Raw genomic sequence first — 16,817 nt, forward strand, 5'->3', positions numbered from 1 at the left:
CGTCACCCTCCACGCCTCTCTTCCCAGTGCTGTGTCCATACTAGGTCAGCGGCCTGCCAGGCTGGCCGGGGGCGGGGCGTCCGCCGGGGTGGGACCCACAGGAGCTGGGAGCCGGGACTTGGACCGAGGCCTCCGGGACTACCGAGGATCCACTGTCGGGGGCGGGATCAGGAGGGGGCGGGCCCTGTGGATGGTTGGCGCTTTCTTGACTCCGCCCCTAGCCCCTCCCCACTGCGGCGTTTAGGGGTCTCTAAGCAGGTGGCTCTGCTTCGTCCAAAGTCTGGGGAGTGTTAGGGCCGGGGACCTTCATAGGTGGTCTAAGCTAGGCCAATGTGGCCGTGGCCTCATTTTGGGAAACGGGGGACCAGAAAGGGCCTGTTTCTAGGCCTCGCATTACCAAGATTGAAGTGTGGGAGAGGTCCTGCCTCCCCAGCCCCGAGGCAGGGAGGGGCAAGCCTCGGAAGGCAGGTTTGGGGTGGGTGGTTTCACAGTGACTGTGTTTGAACCCAAAGGCCGGAAACGGTTACTGGCTCCCTTAGGCCCAGCTTGTGGGGACCCCCACCGCCTCCGGCTGCTCCTCCCAAGTTCCTCCCTAGCAGGGACCCAGGCATCCAGGCCTCCAGTTTCCAAGCTGCAGAGAACCCACCCGCAGTTTGCAGCTGTCCCTTTCCATCTGGTCCCTTGGGGAGCCAGGCTTCCGGGGCCCCAGTCCCGCCTGTGTGAGCTGGAGCTCTCCCCACATCCCAGACATCCAGGTCTCGTCTCCAGGTAGCGGCGTTTTCATTCCTCCCTTCCCACAGGCCCCTCTCCCCAAAATGCTCCCATCTTGCTCTAGCCCCTCCCCCACACTTATCACAGGACCCTCTGCCTCCATGGCCCTGATCTCCACTAAGCCTTTGCCCCCCGCTGCCCGCAGGAAGACGCCCCGGCCCTGCGCCGGGGTAGCCCCGTGGGAACGGTTTTTCTCGAAAACAGGAACCCGGGCCGGGGGCTGGGCGGGGCGCCCCTTCCCCACCGCAGTCCGCTTCCTGCCCCTCCCGGCTTCCTCTGCCCAACACCAGGCAGGGCGGGGGGCACAGGGCCGTCTGGGGTGGCAGGAAAGGGCCCTTGGTTTAGTTCCCCCCTCCACGTCCCGCGGGGCCAGACCTCCGCTCGCCCATTCTCGGCGTAGCCAGTGGCGCAGCCCCCCGCCCGCGGCCCTGGCCTTCCGGCGGCGCGGCAGGGGAGGGGTTAAGCTGCCGCAGGGACCGCCGCTTGCGGGGCGAGAGGGAGCCCGGGTGGGGGTTGGCGCAGCCCGCGGTGCGGAGCCCCGCGCAGGGGCGGGGAGGGGAGGGGGCGGCCGCGGCGCGGGGGCGGGGCGGCGGGGAGCGGGGCCGCAGCGCGGAGAGCGGGCGGGAGCCGCAGCCGCAGCGAGGCCTGCGGGCAAGAGCGCACGGAGGTGGCGCCGGCCGGCCGGGTGCGGGCTCCTTGCCGCGGGTCCCAAGAGTAAGTGGAGGGAGCGCGTACGGGGCGCTGCGCAGAGGAGGGCCTGGGTCCTAGGAGCCACCCAGGGCGGCGAGTGGGTTGGTGGGTGGGGAGTCTGCAGCCCGGGTCGGGGGTAGGAGAGAACTGCAGAGAGCTGAGGCGCGGTGGAGGCGGCGACATCTCGGTGCACTTGGCCCTTGCCAGCTGGGTCTCAGGGGACCTTCCCCCACGGATCTCCCATTTGACAGATGAGAAAATTGAGGCTCCTAGAGGCCAAGTGACTCTCAAGGTCACACAACAAGGAAGCGGCAGAGTCAGCAGGGGATGGCTCTGGTTGGTTCCTAGGAAAAGTCCGCCAGAGAACTCCGTGGAGAAGCCCTCGCCCCCACTCCCTAGCCGGGAGGAGTATGTGTAGGGGCGGGGTACCTCTCCGTGGTGCAAAGGCACTGCCAGCGGCGGGGGTAAGGGGTGTTAGGACTCTTTGCCGCCGGGCTGGCCCTAGACCGCGGATGAAGGGGTGGTGGTGGGATGGGCATGTGTGCGCACCCACGAGGGTGTGTGCATGTGTGGGAGTGTACATGCGTGTAGGTGCACTGTCTGGCGTGTGTGCACACGTTTGCAGATGTCAGCGCTGCGGTGGCCAAGGAATTCCAGGCTGGCTTGGCGGGAGTGAGCAGAGGGTCCGGGAGCTGGCCCCATCAATGGGTTTGCATTATGGGGTAGAGAGCTAGGTGTGTGTGCCCGAGGGTTCCTTTGCGCAGGTGTGCGCAGGGTGTGGGTGCCATTGTGTGTGACACGGAGGATGAGAGGCGAATGCTTGAGTACTGGGTCTGTCTGAGTCTGGGCATCTTGCACCCAATTATGGTCCCTTGGCCTTGGGTATGGAATGAGCGTCTGTCCCTGCATTGGTGCATAGGATCCCGCGCTGGAGTTGCTGGTGGAGTCATATAGGCACTCTCCAGCCCCTACGGCAATGGCGCCCCCTTCTGGGCACCCCACTCTGTGTGCCCAAATGTGGTCCCCCTGTTTGTGCGTTCACAGTTCGACTGTGCAGAATGGGAGCCTGGGACAGGACGGGCTGGGGAGGAAGATGGCCTGCGGAAGGGCTGAGCCGGGACCCCTGGGGCCTTCACGGAGGAGGTGGCTAGGGAGCGCGCGGTTCCCAGGCTCAGCCTTCCCGCTGACGCCTCCCGGCTGCCGCGGGCTCCCCCCACCCCACCCCCACCCCCGCCCCAGGAATGTTCCTCTCCACTCCAGCCCTCCTCCCCAGGGGCAGGCCTCTGGGGGCGGCCACAGCCCCGCCTCCCCTTCCCGGGAGGGGGCAAAGCGGGCGGGACGCCTGGGTTCCTGCCCCCTCCCATCCCAGAGAGAAATTCCTCCGAGGTCCCCTCAGGCTCTGGGTTCCCAAAATAACCCTGCGGGGGAAGGGAGGCTGTGGAGGGAGGAAAGCGGGAGGGGCGTCGAGCCGAGCTGCTGGGTGCTGCAGGTGCCTCTGGGAAGAGGGCTCGAGGAGAAGAGGGTCTACGGGTGGCTGGGGCACCAACTAGCCCCCGGAGTCCTGGCTCGTCCCCATCCCCGGGGAGTCCCTCAGCCCTCCCGCGACTCCGAGGGTGGGCCGGAAGCCTCTCGGCGGGTCGGTTTCCCAACTGGTGGGTTGCACCATCCCGGGCCAGACCGTTTAACCCCGGGAGTGGCCGCGGTCGACGACTCCGCCCCTGCCCAGTAGGGGGCGTGCCCGTCCCGCCCCTTTCCAGCCCGTCAGCCGCTCCCCTGGCCAGCGCCTCCGTAGACTCTTACTCTGCTTCTCCAGGGACAGGGGTTCGGTCAGAGCCTCGTGGGTGTCTCCCCGAGTGCAGTTTGACCCAGCCTACCCGCGCCGACAGCTATGGCGGGCACCCTAGACCTGGACAAGGGCTGTACAGTGGAAGAGCTGCTCCGCGGCTGCATCGAAGCCTTCGGTGAGTGGCACGGGAGTACAGACCCAGTCTGAGCCCAGCCTGGAGCCTGAACCCGGGTCCCCGCCTCCCAGGGCAGGCCTCAGGTCTGGACCCACCCAGCTCCGCATCCTGCATCCTCTTTAGTGAAAGCCTCCTCTTCATCGTAGAGAGATCCCCATGCTTCAGATAAAATGTTTCTCTTCCCTGGTATGCCGGCGTTGAAGGCAGGGACAGGGTCCCCAGACTCTGACACAAGAGGAGCATTATCTGTTCCCCCGGGGAATCCGGAGGAACTCTCTGTCTCCGGCCTGGGAGCTGTTTCCGGCTGATGCGGGGCAGCTTATCTGGTGAAGGGGTGCTCCTTCCCCCAGGCACTCAGGAAATGACCTCTGGATTCTTGACCCCGGGGAACCCAGGCTCCTTCCGCCCCAGCTGGTTCCCCTCCGGACCATGGGCCCGACTCAGACGGTCCCCTCCTCCAGATCCTCCCATCCTGCCTTATTTCTCTCCCACCCTACCTCATCTTTCTAATCCGCCTCCTGGTTCGGGAGTCCTGGGAAAGCAGGAGGTGGGCAGCGGGGTAGGGTTTCGGGACCACGGCTGCGCGACGAAGGGTCAACGGACTTGTCTTTGACCCCTCGGAGTTAGATGACTCGGGAAAGGTGCGGGACCCGCAGCTGGTGCGCATGTTCCTTATGATGCACCCCTGGTACATCCCTTCCTCTCAGCTGGCGGCAAAGCTGCTCCACATATATCCTTTGCGGGCTTTGCCAGGGGCCCTTCAGTCCTAGTTCCAGAGCGAGCCCGGCTGCCCAGCCCAGGCCGAGAATGGGCTTCACTCCTAGAGCGTGGGCCCCTCCTGCCCTAGGCTCCACCCTTTTCCTCCACTGGAAACTCATCCTCCACCCGGCTCTCTCCCCAACCTAGGCCTTGCCCTCTCCCTCCCTATTGTCTAGGGTCCGTCCCTACTCCCAGCTCAGTCCACTTCTTGCCTCCCTCCCAGAACCAAGGCCCGGCTGCTCTCAGCAGCCCCCAGAACCCAGCCCCCTTCCCACTCACACGCCCTCCCAAAGCTCACCCCTCACCCTTTCCTTTACCCCCTTCCAGAGCTTCAGCTCTGCCTTTGCCCTAGACCGACCCCAGCATTTCTCCTAGAACCCCATCCCTGCCTCACTGTATAGAATTAGGCTGCATTTTGGTTTTCCTTAACTCTCCGTCACCTACCAACAATCTCGGAAGGACAACTCCAGTTCGCTGCAGGTGAAAACATGCCACCTGGTCAGGTGAGTGTTCCTCCGGTGCGCTGTCTCCTCCCTCCTCGTTCCCCTTCTCTCAGGCTTCACACTGGCCTGAAGGAGTGGAAAGACCTGGTTCTGGGAGTTGGTCAGGTGGTCAGGTGGCTTTGCCCCAGGCTCTGCCCGTGGTGGGTGTGCTGTCACAGGCCAGCCCCTCCTTGGGTTTTCGGGTCTGCCTAATGGGGGTGGGGGAGGACAGAGCTAGGAGACAGGGAACCATGGTTTGAGGCTCTTTCCCCCTTTTATGGGGAACTACAACCCCAGGAGATGGTGGGGGAAGGGCTGCCGGGGTGACTCCCAGCCTCCTCCAGGTACTGGATCTCAGCGTTCCCGGCGGAGTTTGACTTGAACCATGAGCTGGCTGAGCAGATCAAGGAGCTGAAGGCGCTGCTGGACCAAGAAGGGAACCGCAGGCACAGCAGCCTCATCGACATCGAGAGCGTGTGTGTGGGGGGAACTCGGGGGGCGGGGGCGGGGGGTGAGGCACTCAGCATCCTACACCGTCTGCGCTTAGTAGATGTTTGTTGAATGAGTGAGAGTCATGTCACCCTGTTGCTTAAAAGTCTTCTGTGGTTCTCTGTCACCTTCAAAATGTCTCAGCTGGGAATTAAGGCCTCTCACACTCTTGGGCCAGCGTGGTCTCCTCTTCCACAGCCCAGCCCATCCACGCCCCTCATCCTGCAGCTACACGGGTCCACTTATCTGCTCGTGTTGTTCCCCTTGTCCCTCTGTTGTCACACTCCGCTCGGGTGTGGGTGTGGAGTGTCTGTGGGCTCTGAGGTCCCGGCCCTTCCAGGGTAGAATTTGTTCCTTCCTCTGTTCCCCCGTGGCACTTTGTGCAAAGACCTGTACACACGCCACATGGTTTGGTGATTGTTCGTTTCTGTGTCTGTCTCTGTCAGTAGCGTGTGAGCTGGTTGGGGGAAGGAACCCTGTCTTGCTCATCTGTGTACCCCTAGCGCCTGGCACAGAGTACGTCTTCCATGATCATGTGTGGAGTACATGACGAGGGCAGATGGCAGGAGTTCTGGGACTGGGACCTCGTGGAGGTCCTCAGGCAGCTTGCGTGGTGTGTCTGCGTGAGTGTGGGGCTTTTCCAGCAAAGGGCTTACTGCCCCTGCTCCCCCAGCCCTACGTACAAGTGGAAACGGCAGGTGACCCAGCGGAACCCCATGGCACAGAAAAAGCGCAAGATGTCCCTGTTGTTCGACCACCTGGAGCCAATGGAGCTGGCGGAACATCTCACCTACCTGGAGTATCGCTCATTCTGCAAAATCCTGGTGCGGCCCGAGGCCTTTGGTCTGGTAGAGTTTGGGTTGGGGAGGAGGTTCTAGGAGGGGCCGGGTCCCTGGGGTGGGTGGGTGGTTTCAGTGTAACCACCAAAGGACAGCTGGAGGGTGAGGAGTGGCCCTGGGGAGGAGAGGGGCCTGCAGGGGGCTGACTCCACTCTCACCTCCAGTTCCAGGACTATCACAGTTTCGTGACTCACGGCTGCACCGTGGACAATCCTGTCCTGGAGCGATTCATCTCCCTCTTCAACAGTGTATCGCAGTGGGTGCAGCTCATGATTCTCAGCAAACCCACAGCCCCACAGCGGGCCCTAGTCATAACACACTTCGTCCACGTGGCAGAGGTACCTGCCCCTCCTCTGCCCCCAGTTGTCCGTCTGGCCGAGTCCCCCCTTTCCATGGACCAACTGCCTCCTCTCCAGAAAAGCTGGGCCAAATTCTGAGCCCACTCAGTGACCCCGCCTCCCCCTCTCCCTTTGTCTCCCAGAAGCTGCTGCAGCTGCAGAACTTCAACACGCTGATGGCGGTGGTCGGGGGCCTGAGCCACAGCTCTATCTCCCGCCTCAAGGAGACCCATAGCCACGTCAGCCCCGAGACTATCAAGGTGCCTGGCACTGGGGTTCTGGAGAGCAGCCTTAGCAAGCCTCGGGGCCAGCCTTCCCAGGTCTGGCCTCACTGGAAACTCCCAGCAGTGAGCGCTGGGCACTCCTGCCCTTATTTGACAGATGAGGAAACTGAGGCTCGGAGGGATTCAATGCTTTTCCCAGGTTCCACACGAAAGTGGCAGAGCGGGGGGCTCACAGGTCTGCCTGACTCCAAAGCTTGTGCTTTCTCCTCCTTTTATTTTGTTTAACATATGGGAGACATACATATAGAAAAGTATATAAAATATATGTATGGTTTAAAGAAAAATTATAAAGAAAACGCCTGTGTAACCACCACCCAGGTCAAGAAATAGAACATTGCCAGCCCCTGAAGCTCCCAGAACTTTAGAGCATAACTCCCTTCCCATTAGAGGTAACCAATGTCATGACTTTCGTAATAATGAAGACCTTGCTTTTCTTTATAGCTTTACCACCTATGCACGCATCCCAAAACAATGGGTTTCTTGTTGCCTGTGTTTGAACTTTCTAGGAACAGAATCATGTTGTATCTGTTACTTACACATAGCTTCTTTCATTCTTGCATTCTGTTATGTGGACAATCGTTCATTTCCATTACCATATAATATTTTATTGTAAGCCCTCTCCAATTTATGTATCTACTGTACTTTGGAACATTTGGGGTTTTCCACTGTGGGCTGTTAGGAACGACATATCTAAGAACATTTTTCTAGATCATTTTCCTGTGCTGCTTTGCCTCCCTGAGCCTCAGTTTCTTCTCCCGTTAAATGATGATAATCTGGGCCAGACCTGGTGTAGAGGTGTGGTGTTTGGCAGTGGGTGTTCCCTTGAACTCATGACCTATGAACTCTGACCCCCAGGGGCTAAGGGAGTCAGTGTTGGGGGACAGTGAGGAAGGATTTTGACCTTTCACCCATCCCTGATTCTGATCTTCATCCTCTCCCACATTTCCAGGGCTGAGGGGGAAGGATGGTTGAGTCAGTGATGTGTGTGTGTGTGACCTTCTGCCGTTTGTCCCCCAGCTCTGGGAAGGCCTGACAGAATTAGTGACGGCCACTGGCAACTATGGCAACTACCGGCGCCGGTTGGCAGCCTGTGTGGGCTTCCGCTTCCCTATCTTGGGTGTGCACCTCAAGGACCTGGTGGCCCTGCAGCTGGCGTTACCTGACTGGCTGGACCCTGCCCGGACCCGACTTAATGGCGCCAAGATGAAGCAGCTCTTTAGCATCCTGGAGGAGCTAGCCATGGTGACCAGCCTTCGGCCACCTGTGCAGGCCAACCCTGACCTGCTGAGCCTGCTCACGGTGAGGGGCCAGGTACCACAGTGGACAGCCACACCTGGTCCTGGGGTTACACAAGGCTGCCGGCTGGGCCTCGGCTGCTCGGTTCTGGTCAAGAGACTGAGATCCATCCTGGCTCCAGAGTTCGGCAAGAACTTTGAGTTGGGTTCTATGCTCCCGACGGGGCTGTGGTGGGCTTGAGCCTGGGTCTGGGCCCTGAGTTGAGTTCCTAGCTGTGGGTTGTGTTCAAGGTTTGGGGCCAAGCTCTGGATTCTGAGTGTAGGGGAGCTTTTTCACCCTCAGGTCCTGAGCTCTGAGGTTCTGGGCTTGGCTTGGGACTCGGTTTTGAGGTCTAGGGTCAGAGTTGCGTTGTAGTCTAGATCTGGACTAGGTTCTAGACTTGGGGCCGAGGCTTAGGTTTTGGGTTTGCAGTGAATTCTTAGCTGTCTCTAAGCTCTGGACTGGGATCAGGATTGCAGTCTGAGCTGGTTCTGGTTGCCGGATTGGGGTTTAGGTTGGGGTGAATTTCAGAGCTCTTGGCTGTGTTCTGACATAGATTCTTGGCTAAGATCTTGGCAGTGCATTATGCTCAAGGTTTAAGGCCAAGCCGGGGTTCTGGTCTGTGCTAGGCTGGTGTGTGGTTGCTGGGGTGTGTTCTAAGCTGGCCTTTGTCCCGAGTCTAGCTTCTGGACTGGACTTGGGGCTGCACTGTGGCCTCTAGGTGGCCATTGTGACCTTAAGCTCTGGGCAGTGGGCTCCTGAGAGCAGCGGGCTCCTGAGAGCAGCAGGGGCCAGTGGGTGTGATCAGACCTGTGTGTTGCAGGTGTCGCTGGATCAATATCAGACGGAGGATGAGCTCTACCAGCTGTCCCTTCAGAGAGAACCGCGCTCCAAGTCCTCGGTGAGGGAGGGAACCCTGCTTCCTCACCCTGCCCATCCTCTTCCTCCCCGACCTCTGCCCCACCTGAGAAGCCTGGGATGTGAGGGCAGGAGGAGCTCTTAGGGGCTACTTGTTGTGCAGGTTCCCTTATCCCCAGGGCTTCCCCTCTCTGCTTCCCTGGGCCCTGGGCTCCCTCGCCTCTGGCCCTCGCTCAGGCCTGACCATTCCCACAGCCAACCAGCCCCACAAGCTGCACCCCACCTCCCCGGGCCCCAGTGCTGGAGGAGTGGACCTCAGCTGCCAAACCAAAGCTGGATCAAGCACTCCTGGTGGAACACATCGAGAAAATGGTGGAGGTGAGATTCTATGGTGGCCAGCTGTGGAGCTTGAGGGGCAGGGCACAGGTCTTTAGTGGTCAATCCGGGCTGGTTTTGCCAGGGCACCACCTTGGGAGCCATGACCAGTGCCATGTTCAACGGCCAGCACTCAGTCTCCCGAAGGCATGGGTGGGTTTGGGGTGGGAGTGTGGAAAAGGGAGGTGGTCGGGGAGAGGGACGGCCGCCCATATCCGAGACACCCCTCATAACAGGGACTGGGAGTATGGGCAGAATGGGCCTGATGGGCCCCTATTCTCCTGCCCCTGTGTGTACCTCTCTGTCCCCCAGTCTGTGTTCCGGAACTTTGACGTCGATGGGGATGGCCACATCTCACAGGAAGAGTTCCAGATCATCCGTGGGAACTTCCCTTACCTCAGCGCCTTTGGGGACCTCGACCAGAACCAGTGAGGAGGCCTGGGGGCTGGGGGAGAGGGAAAGCAGGCTCACTTCCCCTTGGGTTTCAGCTTCCTGCTGTGCAAGGTCAGGGGCCATTGGACCGAATGATCTCAGCAGAGGAAGACGCCAGTGTGGGGAGGGGCTCTTATTTGGTGGGGGGAGGCTGCCGGCTGGCCCAGGGTTACCTCACTCGTTCAGACAGATGGGAGCTCCACCTGCATCTTACAAAGACTGTGGCCTGGGGACTGTTGCTACACAAATGCCATTTTATTTGTGGAGTTCACAGCTGGCAAAAAGTGTGGGCAAGTTGAACTCCTGGGTAGCCTGTTTTAATGAGTAGATAAGAAAGGCCTGCAATTAGCAGCACCACTTGCTTATCAACAATTCACAAGCTGACAATTTGGACAAACAGCTGGTTCTCTGAAGTAGGTTAAATGTGCAACCATGTTCATACCCGTTTTGCTGAACAGACAAAATTCCAATCAAAATTGACAGTCCATCTCAGGGTGACTTATTTTTTAATGTTAATACATATTTTCAAAACCTGGGCTTTTTTCCATATTGCAAAATTCTATGGGTAAAAAAAAATCCAGGTAGTAAACTAGATTTGTAGTGAACAAAGTATATAAAGCAAGAAGTGGAAATTTCCCTTCCTCCTTTCTGCTCGGTAGAGGTGACCATCAGTGACCCCACTAGCAATATTCCTGGTTTGGCAGTACGTGTATCCTTCCAGTCTTTTTTTTTCATGTATGTGCAAATTTAATATTGATTTTGTTTGCCTGTGTCTGTGTCATAAACAAACAGGATTATAGTGTACATGCAGCTCTGCCCGTGGTGTTTATTGTAGTTGCTTTGTTTTCCCACCCAGAGTTGACACAGAGTTCCAAGTTATCTCCTTGGGTTGGTGGGGGAATTTTTTTTCCAGGCTGCACTTTCCATGAAGATGAAGCTCTTGGAGACTTTTGAGGCCCCAGCTTCATGCAGGAGTCCCAGCCTTAACTCCCCACCACCTGCAGGCCCCAGGCCTTGTGCCTGGCCACTCGTTGGGTATCAGAACCCAGCCCCTGGCTCACCAGGAGAGAGACCAGCAACCCCTCCCGGGGCAGCTGCAGTGTCCAGCCCCAACTAACTGCCTCAGCTTGCAGCTCCCTCTTGTTCCTGGAACTTGGGGGTTTTCATTTCTTTCTTGCTAACTCCCCCATGCATGTAATGCAATTATTGATAGAGGTTAACCAGCGCCCAGGTATTTATAGCAGAAGGGTTCTCAATTGTTGTTGTTGTTGTTGTTGTTGTTGTTTTTGTCCCGTCTTGGTGGAACTGCACACCTTGCTTTTTTTGCTTTTGTTTTTCACTGAAACCTTTATCATAGACATCCGTGCATGCCGATTTCTGCAGAACTACCTCGTTCTTTAGACCAGCTGCAGAATATTCCACGGTGTGGCTGGGCCATTTACCTCACCGTTCTCCTGCTGGTGGACACGTAGACTGTTCCCAGTTTTTTGCTATTAATACATACCAGGCTGCTGTGAACGTCTTTGTAGCGATGCGCTCAGGCCACTGTTTCTGTAGGAGAAATTCCTAGAAGTGGGATAATTGGATCAAACGATGGGCACATTCTAAATTAGGAGAGAGACTGCCAAAGTGACCTCAGGCAAGGTTGTGCCAGCTTGCACCCCCATCAGCAGCAAACGAGTGCCCATTTCCCAACTTCCTTGCCAACAATGGATGCTATAATAAGCTTTACAATTTTGCCAGCCTAATTGGCAAATGGTGTCTTGGTGAAATTCGCATTTTTTTAATCCTTGTGGGGTAGGATATCTTTTCATATGTTTATTGGCCACTTATATTTCTTCTGTTAATTGCCTGTTCATGGTCTTTGTCCATTATTCCCCTGGGTTTGTTGGTCTTTTTCTCATTGATTTTTAGAATCTCTGTTAATGGATATTAACCCTTTGCTGTTGAATATGTTTGCAAATATTTTCTCCCAGTCTGTCATTTATGTTGTCTTTTCCCATATAAAATTTTTTAAAAAATGTGTGTTCTCAGTATGTCAGTCTTTTCCTTTATGGCTTCTCGGATTTGTGTTACATGTAAAAAGGCCCTTGCCCCTATTCTCTTATACCTTTTCAGATACTTCGATAATAAGTTTTGTTTTTCACATTGGTGTTTTCAATTCAGTGGGAATTTCGTTTTCATGCACAGTATGACGTAGGAATCCAGACTGTATTCTTCTCAAACTGGCCAGTTGTCCCAATGCCCCGTTGATTTGAAGGATCACACTGGATCACATCCTGGAGACCCAGATAAAATGCGTGGGAATTTGCAGCAAGGACCAGCCCTGACAGAAATAGCTTTCGGTAGCCCAGGACCTATTAGCTACACAGATACTGTTGCAAATGCTCCACGTGTACTATCTCATTTAATCCTCACAAGCCCGCCTGCGGTGTAGGGATTACCATTATCCCCACTTACAGAGGAGGGAGCTGAGGCGCAGGGAGTTTAAGCAGCCAGAGGTCACGCAGCCAGGCAGTAGTGCCACCCGCATTTGAATTGAGGTTTATCTCCAGAGCTCGTGCTCACTCTTTGCCTATAATATGGGAATAGGTGAAAAAAGGATTCTGTGTGTAGAGCCCTGGATAAGGTGGCAAACACTGATTACAGGCGTCTTTCTGGCAGCATTATGCAAGAGTGAGGCGAGTGCAGCTTTCCCCAATCTTACCTGGCCCACAAGTCAGCAGAGACCTATCTCTGAATTCTCAGGACTCCCAGCTGGTGTTCCGCAGAGCTCACTTTGGGAAACAGAACTCATAATCCCGGGGGAAAGATAATCACAGCCCTTTTAGTTTACACACCAACTCTGTGAAGTGGGCAGGGCAGGAATTACAACTCCATTTTTCCGCGGAGGAAACCCAGGGGAAGACACTTGCCCAAGACACACAACTAGTTAGTAGCAACCACTGTATCTGTCTGGCTCCAAGTCTAGTGTTCTTTCTCCTCCCTGCACCAGGGGTCCAAAATCAGGAGTGTGGTGAGGACCCTTTATTTGTCAGCGGGTTTTTACAGTGGGATGTGTTAGGCTGGTTGTTGGTGGGGAGGGCCCAAACTTAGGTGCTCCCCCTACCCTGACAGGGATGGCTGCATCAGCAGGGAGGAGATGGTCTCCTACTTCCTGCGCTCCAGCTCCATGCTGGGCGGCCGCATGGGCTTCGTACACAACTTCCAGGAGAGCAGCTCCTTGCGCCCGGTTGCCTGCCGCCACTGCAAGGCCCTGGTGAGCCCCCGCCCAAGCCACACCCCTCCAGTCCCACCCCCACCCCGCCCAGCCCTCCCTTTTGGTCCCGCCCCTGCCAGAGCCTTCTCAGCCATTAATTCCGCCTGCCTCTCTTGCTGTTCTGCACATAACCCTGGGGGGCCCCAGAGAAGGTCAGTCCCAGTCCCTGCCCTTGAAAGGAAGAAGTAGAATCATCACCTCTAAATCCCTCCCCGCCAGCACAGCCCCTCCTCTATTTCAGATCCTGGGCATCTACAAGCAGGGCCTCAAATGCCGAGGTGAGATGGAAAGGCAGGGCTACTGGACTGAGTTTATTAATTTTATTTTATTTTATATTTTATTTTCATTAAAGTTTATTGGGGTGACAATTGTTAGTAAAGTTACATAGATTTCAGGTGTACAATTCTGTAATACGTCATCTATATTTCACATTATGAGTTCACTGCCCAGAGTCAGTTCTCCTTCCATCACCATATATTTGTGGGCTGAGGTTTTTTTTGGAAGAGTTACTATCTGGGTGGGAACTCTTATTTTGGTGGGGTGATTGCAAAGGAGTGATGTACCTTGGAGCCAGAGAGGCATGATGATTATATGTGAAGTGGGTAGCCTTGCAGAGGGCTTTAATTTTGGCAAGGCAGCTGCCCAGGAATGAAGAACTTTGGAAAGGGCATAGACTGGCAAATAGGATGAGGAGAGCATTTTGGAAGGAGACTCTTGTTTTGGTGGGGCAGCTGCTCAGGAGCAAAGGAAGCTGGAGAGAGGGGCAGGCCTGGAGAATGGGAGGGAGGTTGTTCTGACCAGTGGCCCTGGCTGGGTTCCCCATCTGCCTCCTCCAGCCTGTGGTGTGAACTGCCACAAGCAGTGCAAGGATCGTCTGTCAGTTGAGTGCCGGCGCAGGGCCCAGAGTGTGAGTCTGGAGGGGACTGCTCCCTCACCCTCACCCACACACACCCACCATCGAGCCTTCAGCTTCTCTCTGCCCCGCCCAGGCAGGCGAGGCTCCCGGCCTCCAGGTAAGAGGGGGTCTCATTTTGTATTGGCCTGTGGAGGGAGGGGGGCAAGGGAAGCAGGGTCATTGTGGCAAAGTCTTATCCAGATGGAAACCATTTCAGAGTTTGTAATTCTCTTATTTTGGTGGGGATATGAAGAGGGGTTAGACAGGTAAGGGTGCCAGAAGGTGGCCAGGGACCCCTTGACCCACAGAGGCTGAGGAGAAGAGAACCTTTAATATATAAAGAAAAGTAAAAATGAAAGAGACTTCAAGATTCCAGTCAGACTTTTATTTTGTTAGGGGGATTGACAATGGATTGGAGAGGGAGTTATGTGAGTCATTTGCTTTCCTTTTTGGCTCTTCTGGAGGCTGTTCTGAGAAAAGTTCCTTGCTCCCCAAATCTCCTGGCAGCTTTCTTGGGGTCTTTGGTGGTTTTACGCCAGTTTGCTGAATGACAATTCCTCAAATGATTATTTTGCTGAGAGCAGTCTAAACAACTATGTTAAACTGGGGTCTAAGGCAGTTGACCACAACCGTTTGGACTGGCATAAGTTCTCAAAAATAGAAAAGATAAAACCATTTGCATCGAGCCTTCCAGAAGTGCTGGGGTCTAAAATATGAAACACACACAAAATTGACATTTAAGCAAACTGCACTGACAAATCTGTGGCTGTGAAAAAGCTGCAGCAAAACGAAAACCTAGAAAAAGCCTCAAAAATCGGGCCGTTTGGTAATCCAATGAAATTGATTTTTGGTGGATGGGTCTGCTTCTGGGATGGGGCAGAGTGCCTCCTGTGAGAGGGAGGAAGGGTTGCTGAGGGCAAAGGGAATTCAGGAGTTGGTTCTGCCACCCGCCCCGTGCAGAGATCCGAGAGGAGGAGGTACAGACGGTTGAGGATGGCGTGTTTGACATCCACTTGTAATGACGGTGAGTCCTCCCCCAGCCTGTTCCAGCACCTCCCCGCTGAGGGGTGGGAGAGTTGGGGGATCAGGGAAAGGGGTGCTCTGTCCAAATGGCCCAGGCCAGGTGGACTCCTACTTTTTGGGGGCAGCTTCCTCACTACCTCTGTTTTTCTTTTCCCAGTTGTGACTGGATCAAGCACTCATGCCTGACTTGGAGAAAAGACCTGGACCAGAGCAGGGAGCCTGGGGCTAGGGGGCGGGGTGTGAGGGTGGCATGCATCTGAGGGCAGGGCTAGGGCTGGTGTCCCTAAGGTTGTACAGACTCTTGTGAATATTTGTATTTCCCAGATGGAATAAAAAGGCCCGTGTCATGAATCTGAACCATCAGAGCCTAGAATCCTCGAGGGGGCAGTGGGCTGTAATTACAGGGACTGGAGTCTAGAACTTTGCAGTCAGAGAGTCTTGGGAGACCTGGAATCTGTCCCTGGAATCTTGGTGGGGACTAGAGTCCTGGGGGATAGAACCTTAGAACCAGAAAACCTTGGAACATAAGCACCTTGGAGAGGGTCTGAAATCTCGAGTCCAGAATCTTGGGGGGTCTAAAACTGGAAACTACCATGTCTTTACACCCAGAATTGCTGGGCCCAGTGGTCATGTGTAACCATAGCCTTCAGCCCACAGCCAAAATTCCCTTGCTTCACAGGTGGCCTTTCAGCTCCTGCTTGAATACTTCCAGCTATGGGGAGCTCACTGCAGAGAATCATGGGAGAGAGCCGGCAGCCCAGAGTGCCGGCTGTGGGGGAAGAGGGATAGGGGCCTGGGCAGCTTTCCTGCCTCAGGGTGGGGCTGCACTCTTTGGGCTTCCAGCCTCCTGGCCTAGTGCTGCTGCCAGCCGGAAGGACAGTGACTTCCAGAGGAAATGCATATTGATCCTGCTTTCAGCCTCCTGTGGCCTCTCCCAACCCAGATCCTCCCTCCTGAGTTTGCAGCATGAGGTTTTGGGGGGGTCACCAGTACCCGAGGAAGGCTGAAGCCACTTCTAAGGCTTGCCTGGGTGAGGAGGGTGAATGGAGGTCTTTTAAAGGTTCTAAAGCTGGCAGGCTGCCCCTGGGATCAGCAGACTCCACACAGCAGCCCCAGGAGTGGGAGCCACCTCCCCAGTGTCCCCAAGCTGGGGCCTGTCCTACAGCAGCTGTGGGTTGTCCTGGGGGTGGAGGCCTGAGCACCCTGACTCCTACCTGCAAAGCACAATATCTGTGGACCTGGCAATAGCCTCAACCCCCTCCCTCAGGGTTCCCTGACTTCATGCCCATCTTCTCCTTTGAGGCCCCACTCCCCCTGGCCTACTTCTCACTTGGGGTCTCCTCCCACCCTGTCACTGTTCAGACCCATGTTGGTCCCCCCAGCCCTGACCTCCATGGGGACCCCCCACCTCTGCCCCTCCTTCCCATCCTCAGGCCCCTCCAGCCCTTCCTCCTCTTGAGGCCGTAATATCCGTTTCACGATTTGGGGGCTGAGTTGCTATAACAACAGACTGCGATTGTGTTGTGAAGAGCAGCTCGCTCCCTGAGCTGCCCGCCTCCCGTGCTGCCTCCATCCCTGCAGCCTGGCCGGCTTCCCTCCCCGCTGCCCCCAGCCTCAGCCCGGCTTCTTTCTAGTGTGTGTGTGTATAAATGTGCCCAGGGCTGCCCTGCCAGGCAGTGGGACGTGGGACTATCTTTTCGTGGTCGCATGTGTGAATCGGTGTGTGATTCACATTGCGTGCGTGACTGTGCATGTGTGTGTGCAGACACGCATGCTGTAGTTGCTGCATTTCCCCTCCACAGTGTGTCCCCACTGGACTTGGCACCAGAGAAGGACCACATTGGGTGGCGGTCTGTTGGGGAGGGTGTCTTGAGGTTGTGGGTCCCAACTGCATCCGGTTATCTGAACCTTGGACCTTGGGGGGAGACATCCTTGTAGCTGGGGGAGGGGCAGGGAGGTACAGCAGCTGCCAGGTGACCTTTCCTGCCCTTGATGGGTAAAGGTAGTCCAGGGAGCTAGGGGTGGGGACAGGAGACAAATGCTCACTCTTACATTCTTTCCTGCCCCTGCCCTCCCCCCACGCCTCC

The 16,817-nt window shown here is 56.3% G+C and overlaps 1 protein-coding gene across 4 annotated transcripts; it reads left to right on the top strand.

Moving 5' to 3' along the window:
* Window positions 1-632: 632 nt before the first annotated feature.
* Window positions 633-15,084, top strand: RASGRP2 (RAS guanyl releasing protein 2). 4 transcript variants are annotated; one of them, XM_033119242.1, is made up of 17 exons: window positions 633-768; window positions 3,275-3,422; window positions 4,050-4,152; window positions 4,622-4,684; window positions 5,008-5,139; window positions 5,826-5,976; window positions 6,156-6,329; window positions 6,473-6,589; window positions 7,631-7,912; window positions 8,712-8,789; window positions 9,002-9,124; window positions 9,434-9,549; window positions 12,671-12,812; window positions 13,054-13,090; window positions 13,649-13,825; window positions 14,668-14,731; window positions 14,888-15,084. In XM_033119242.1, exons 2-16 carry the CDS (start codon window positions 3,350-3,352, stop codon window positions 14,724-14,726), a joined length of 1,827 nt encoding a protein of 608 aa, XP_032975133.1. In that variant the 5' UTR covers window positions 633-768; window positions 3,275-3,349; the 3' UTR covers window positions 14,727-14,731; window positions 14,888-15,084. The 4 variants fall into 4 exon arrangements, with proteins under 4 accessions (XP_032975133.1, XP_032975132.1, XP_032975134.1 ...); XM_033119241.1 differs by lacking the exon at window positions 633-768 and adding an exon at window positions 1,349-1,485; XM_033119243.1 differs by lacking the exon at window positions 633-768 and adding an exon at window positions 1,902-1,925.
* Window positions 15,085-16,817: the final 1,733 nt, after the last annotated feature.

The sequence above is a fragment of the Rhinolophus ferrumequinum genome, chromosome 11 (assembly GCF_004115265.2).
Source record: "Rhinolophus ferrumequinum isolate MPI-CBG mRhiFer1 chromosome 11, mRhiFer1_v1.p, whole genome shotgun sequence".
Classification (NCBI taxonomy): domain Eukaryota; kingdom Metazoa; phylum Chordata; class Mammalia; order Chiroptera; family Rhinolophidae; genus Rhinolophus; species Rhinolophus ferrumequinum.

What these genes read in the sequence shown, in the direction of transcription:
- RASGRP2 (XM_033119242.1), top strand. Translation starts at nt 3,350, where the DNA reads ATGGCGGGCACCCTAGACCTGGACAAGGGCTGTACAGTGGAAGAGCTG. An exon ending in TCAGCCCCGAGACTATCAAG is followed by an intron (nt 6,590 to 7,630) that starts GTGCCTGGCACT and finishes TTTGTCCCCCAG; the next exon opens with CTCTGGGAAGGCCTGACAGA. An exon ending in GGGGACCTCGACCAGAACCA is followed by an intron (nt 9,550 to 12,670) that starts GTGAGGAGGCCT and finishes CTACCCTGACAG; the next exon opens with GGATGGCTGCATCAGCAGGG.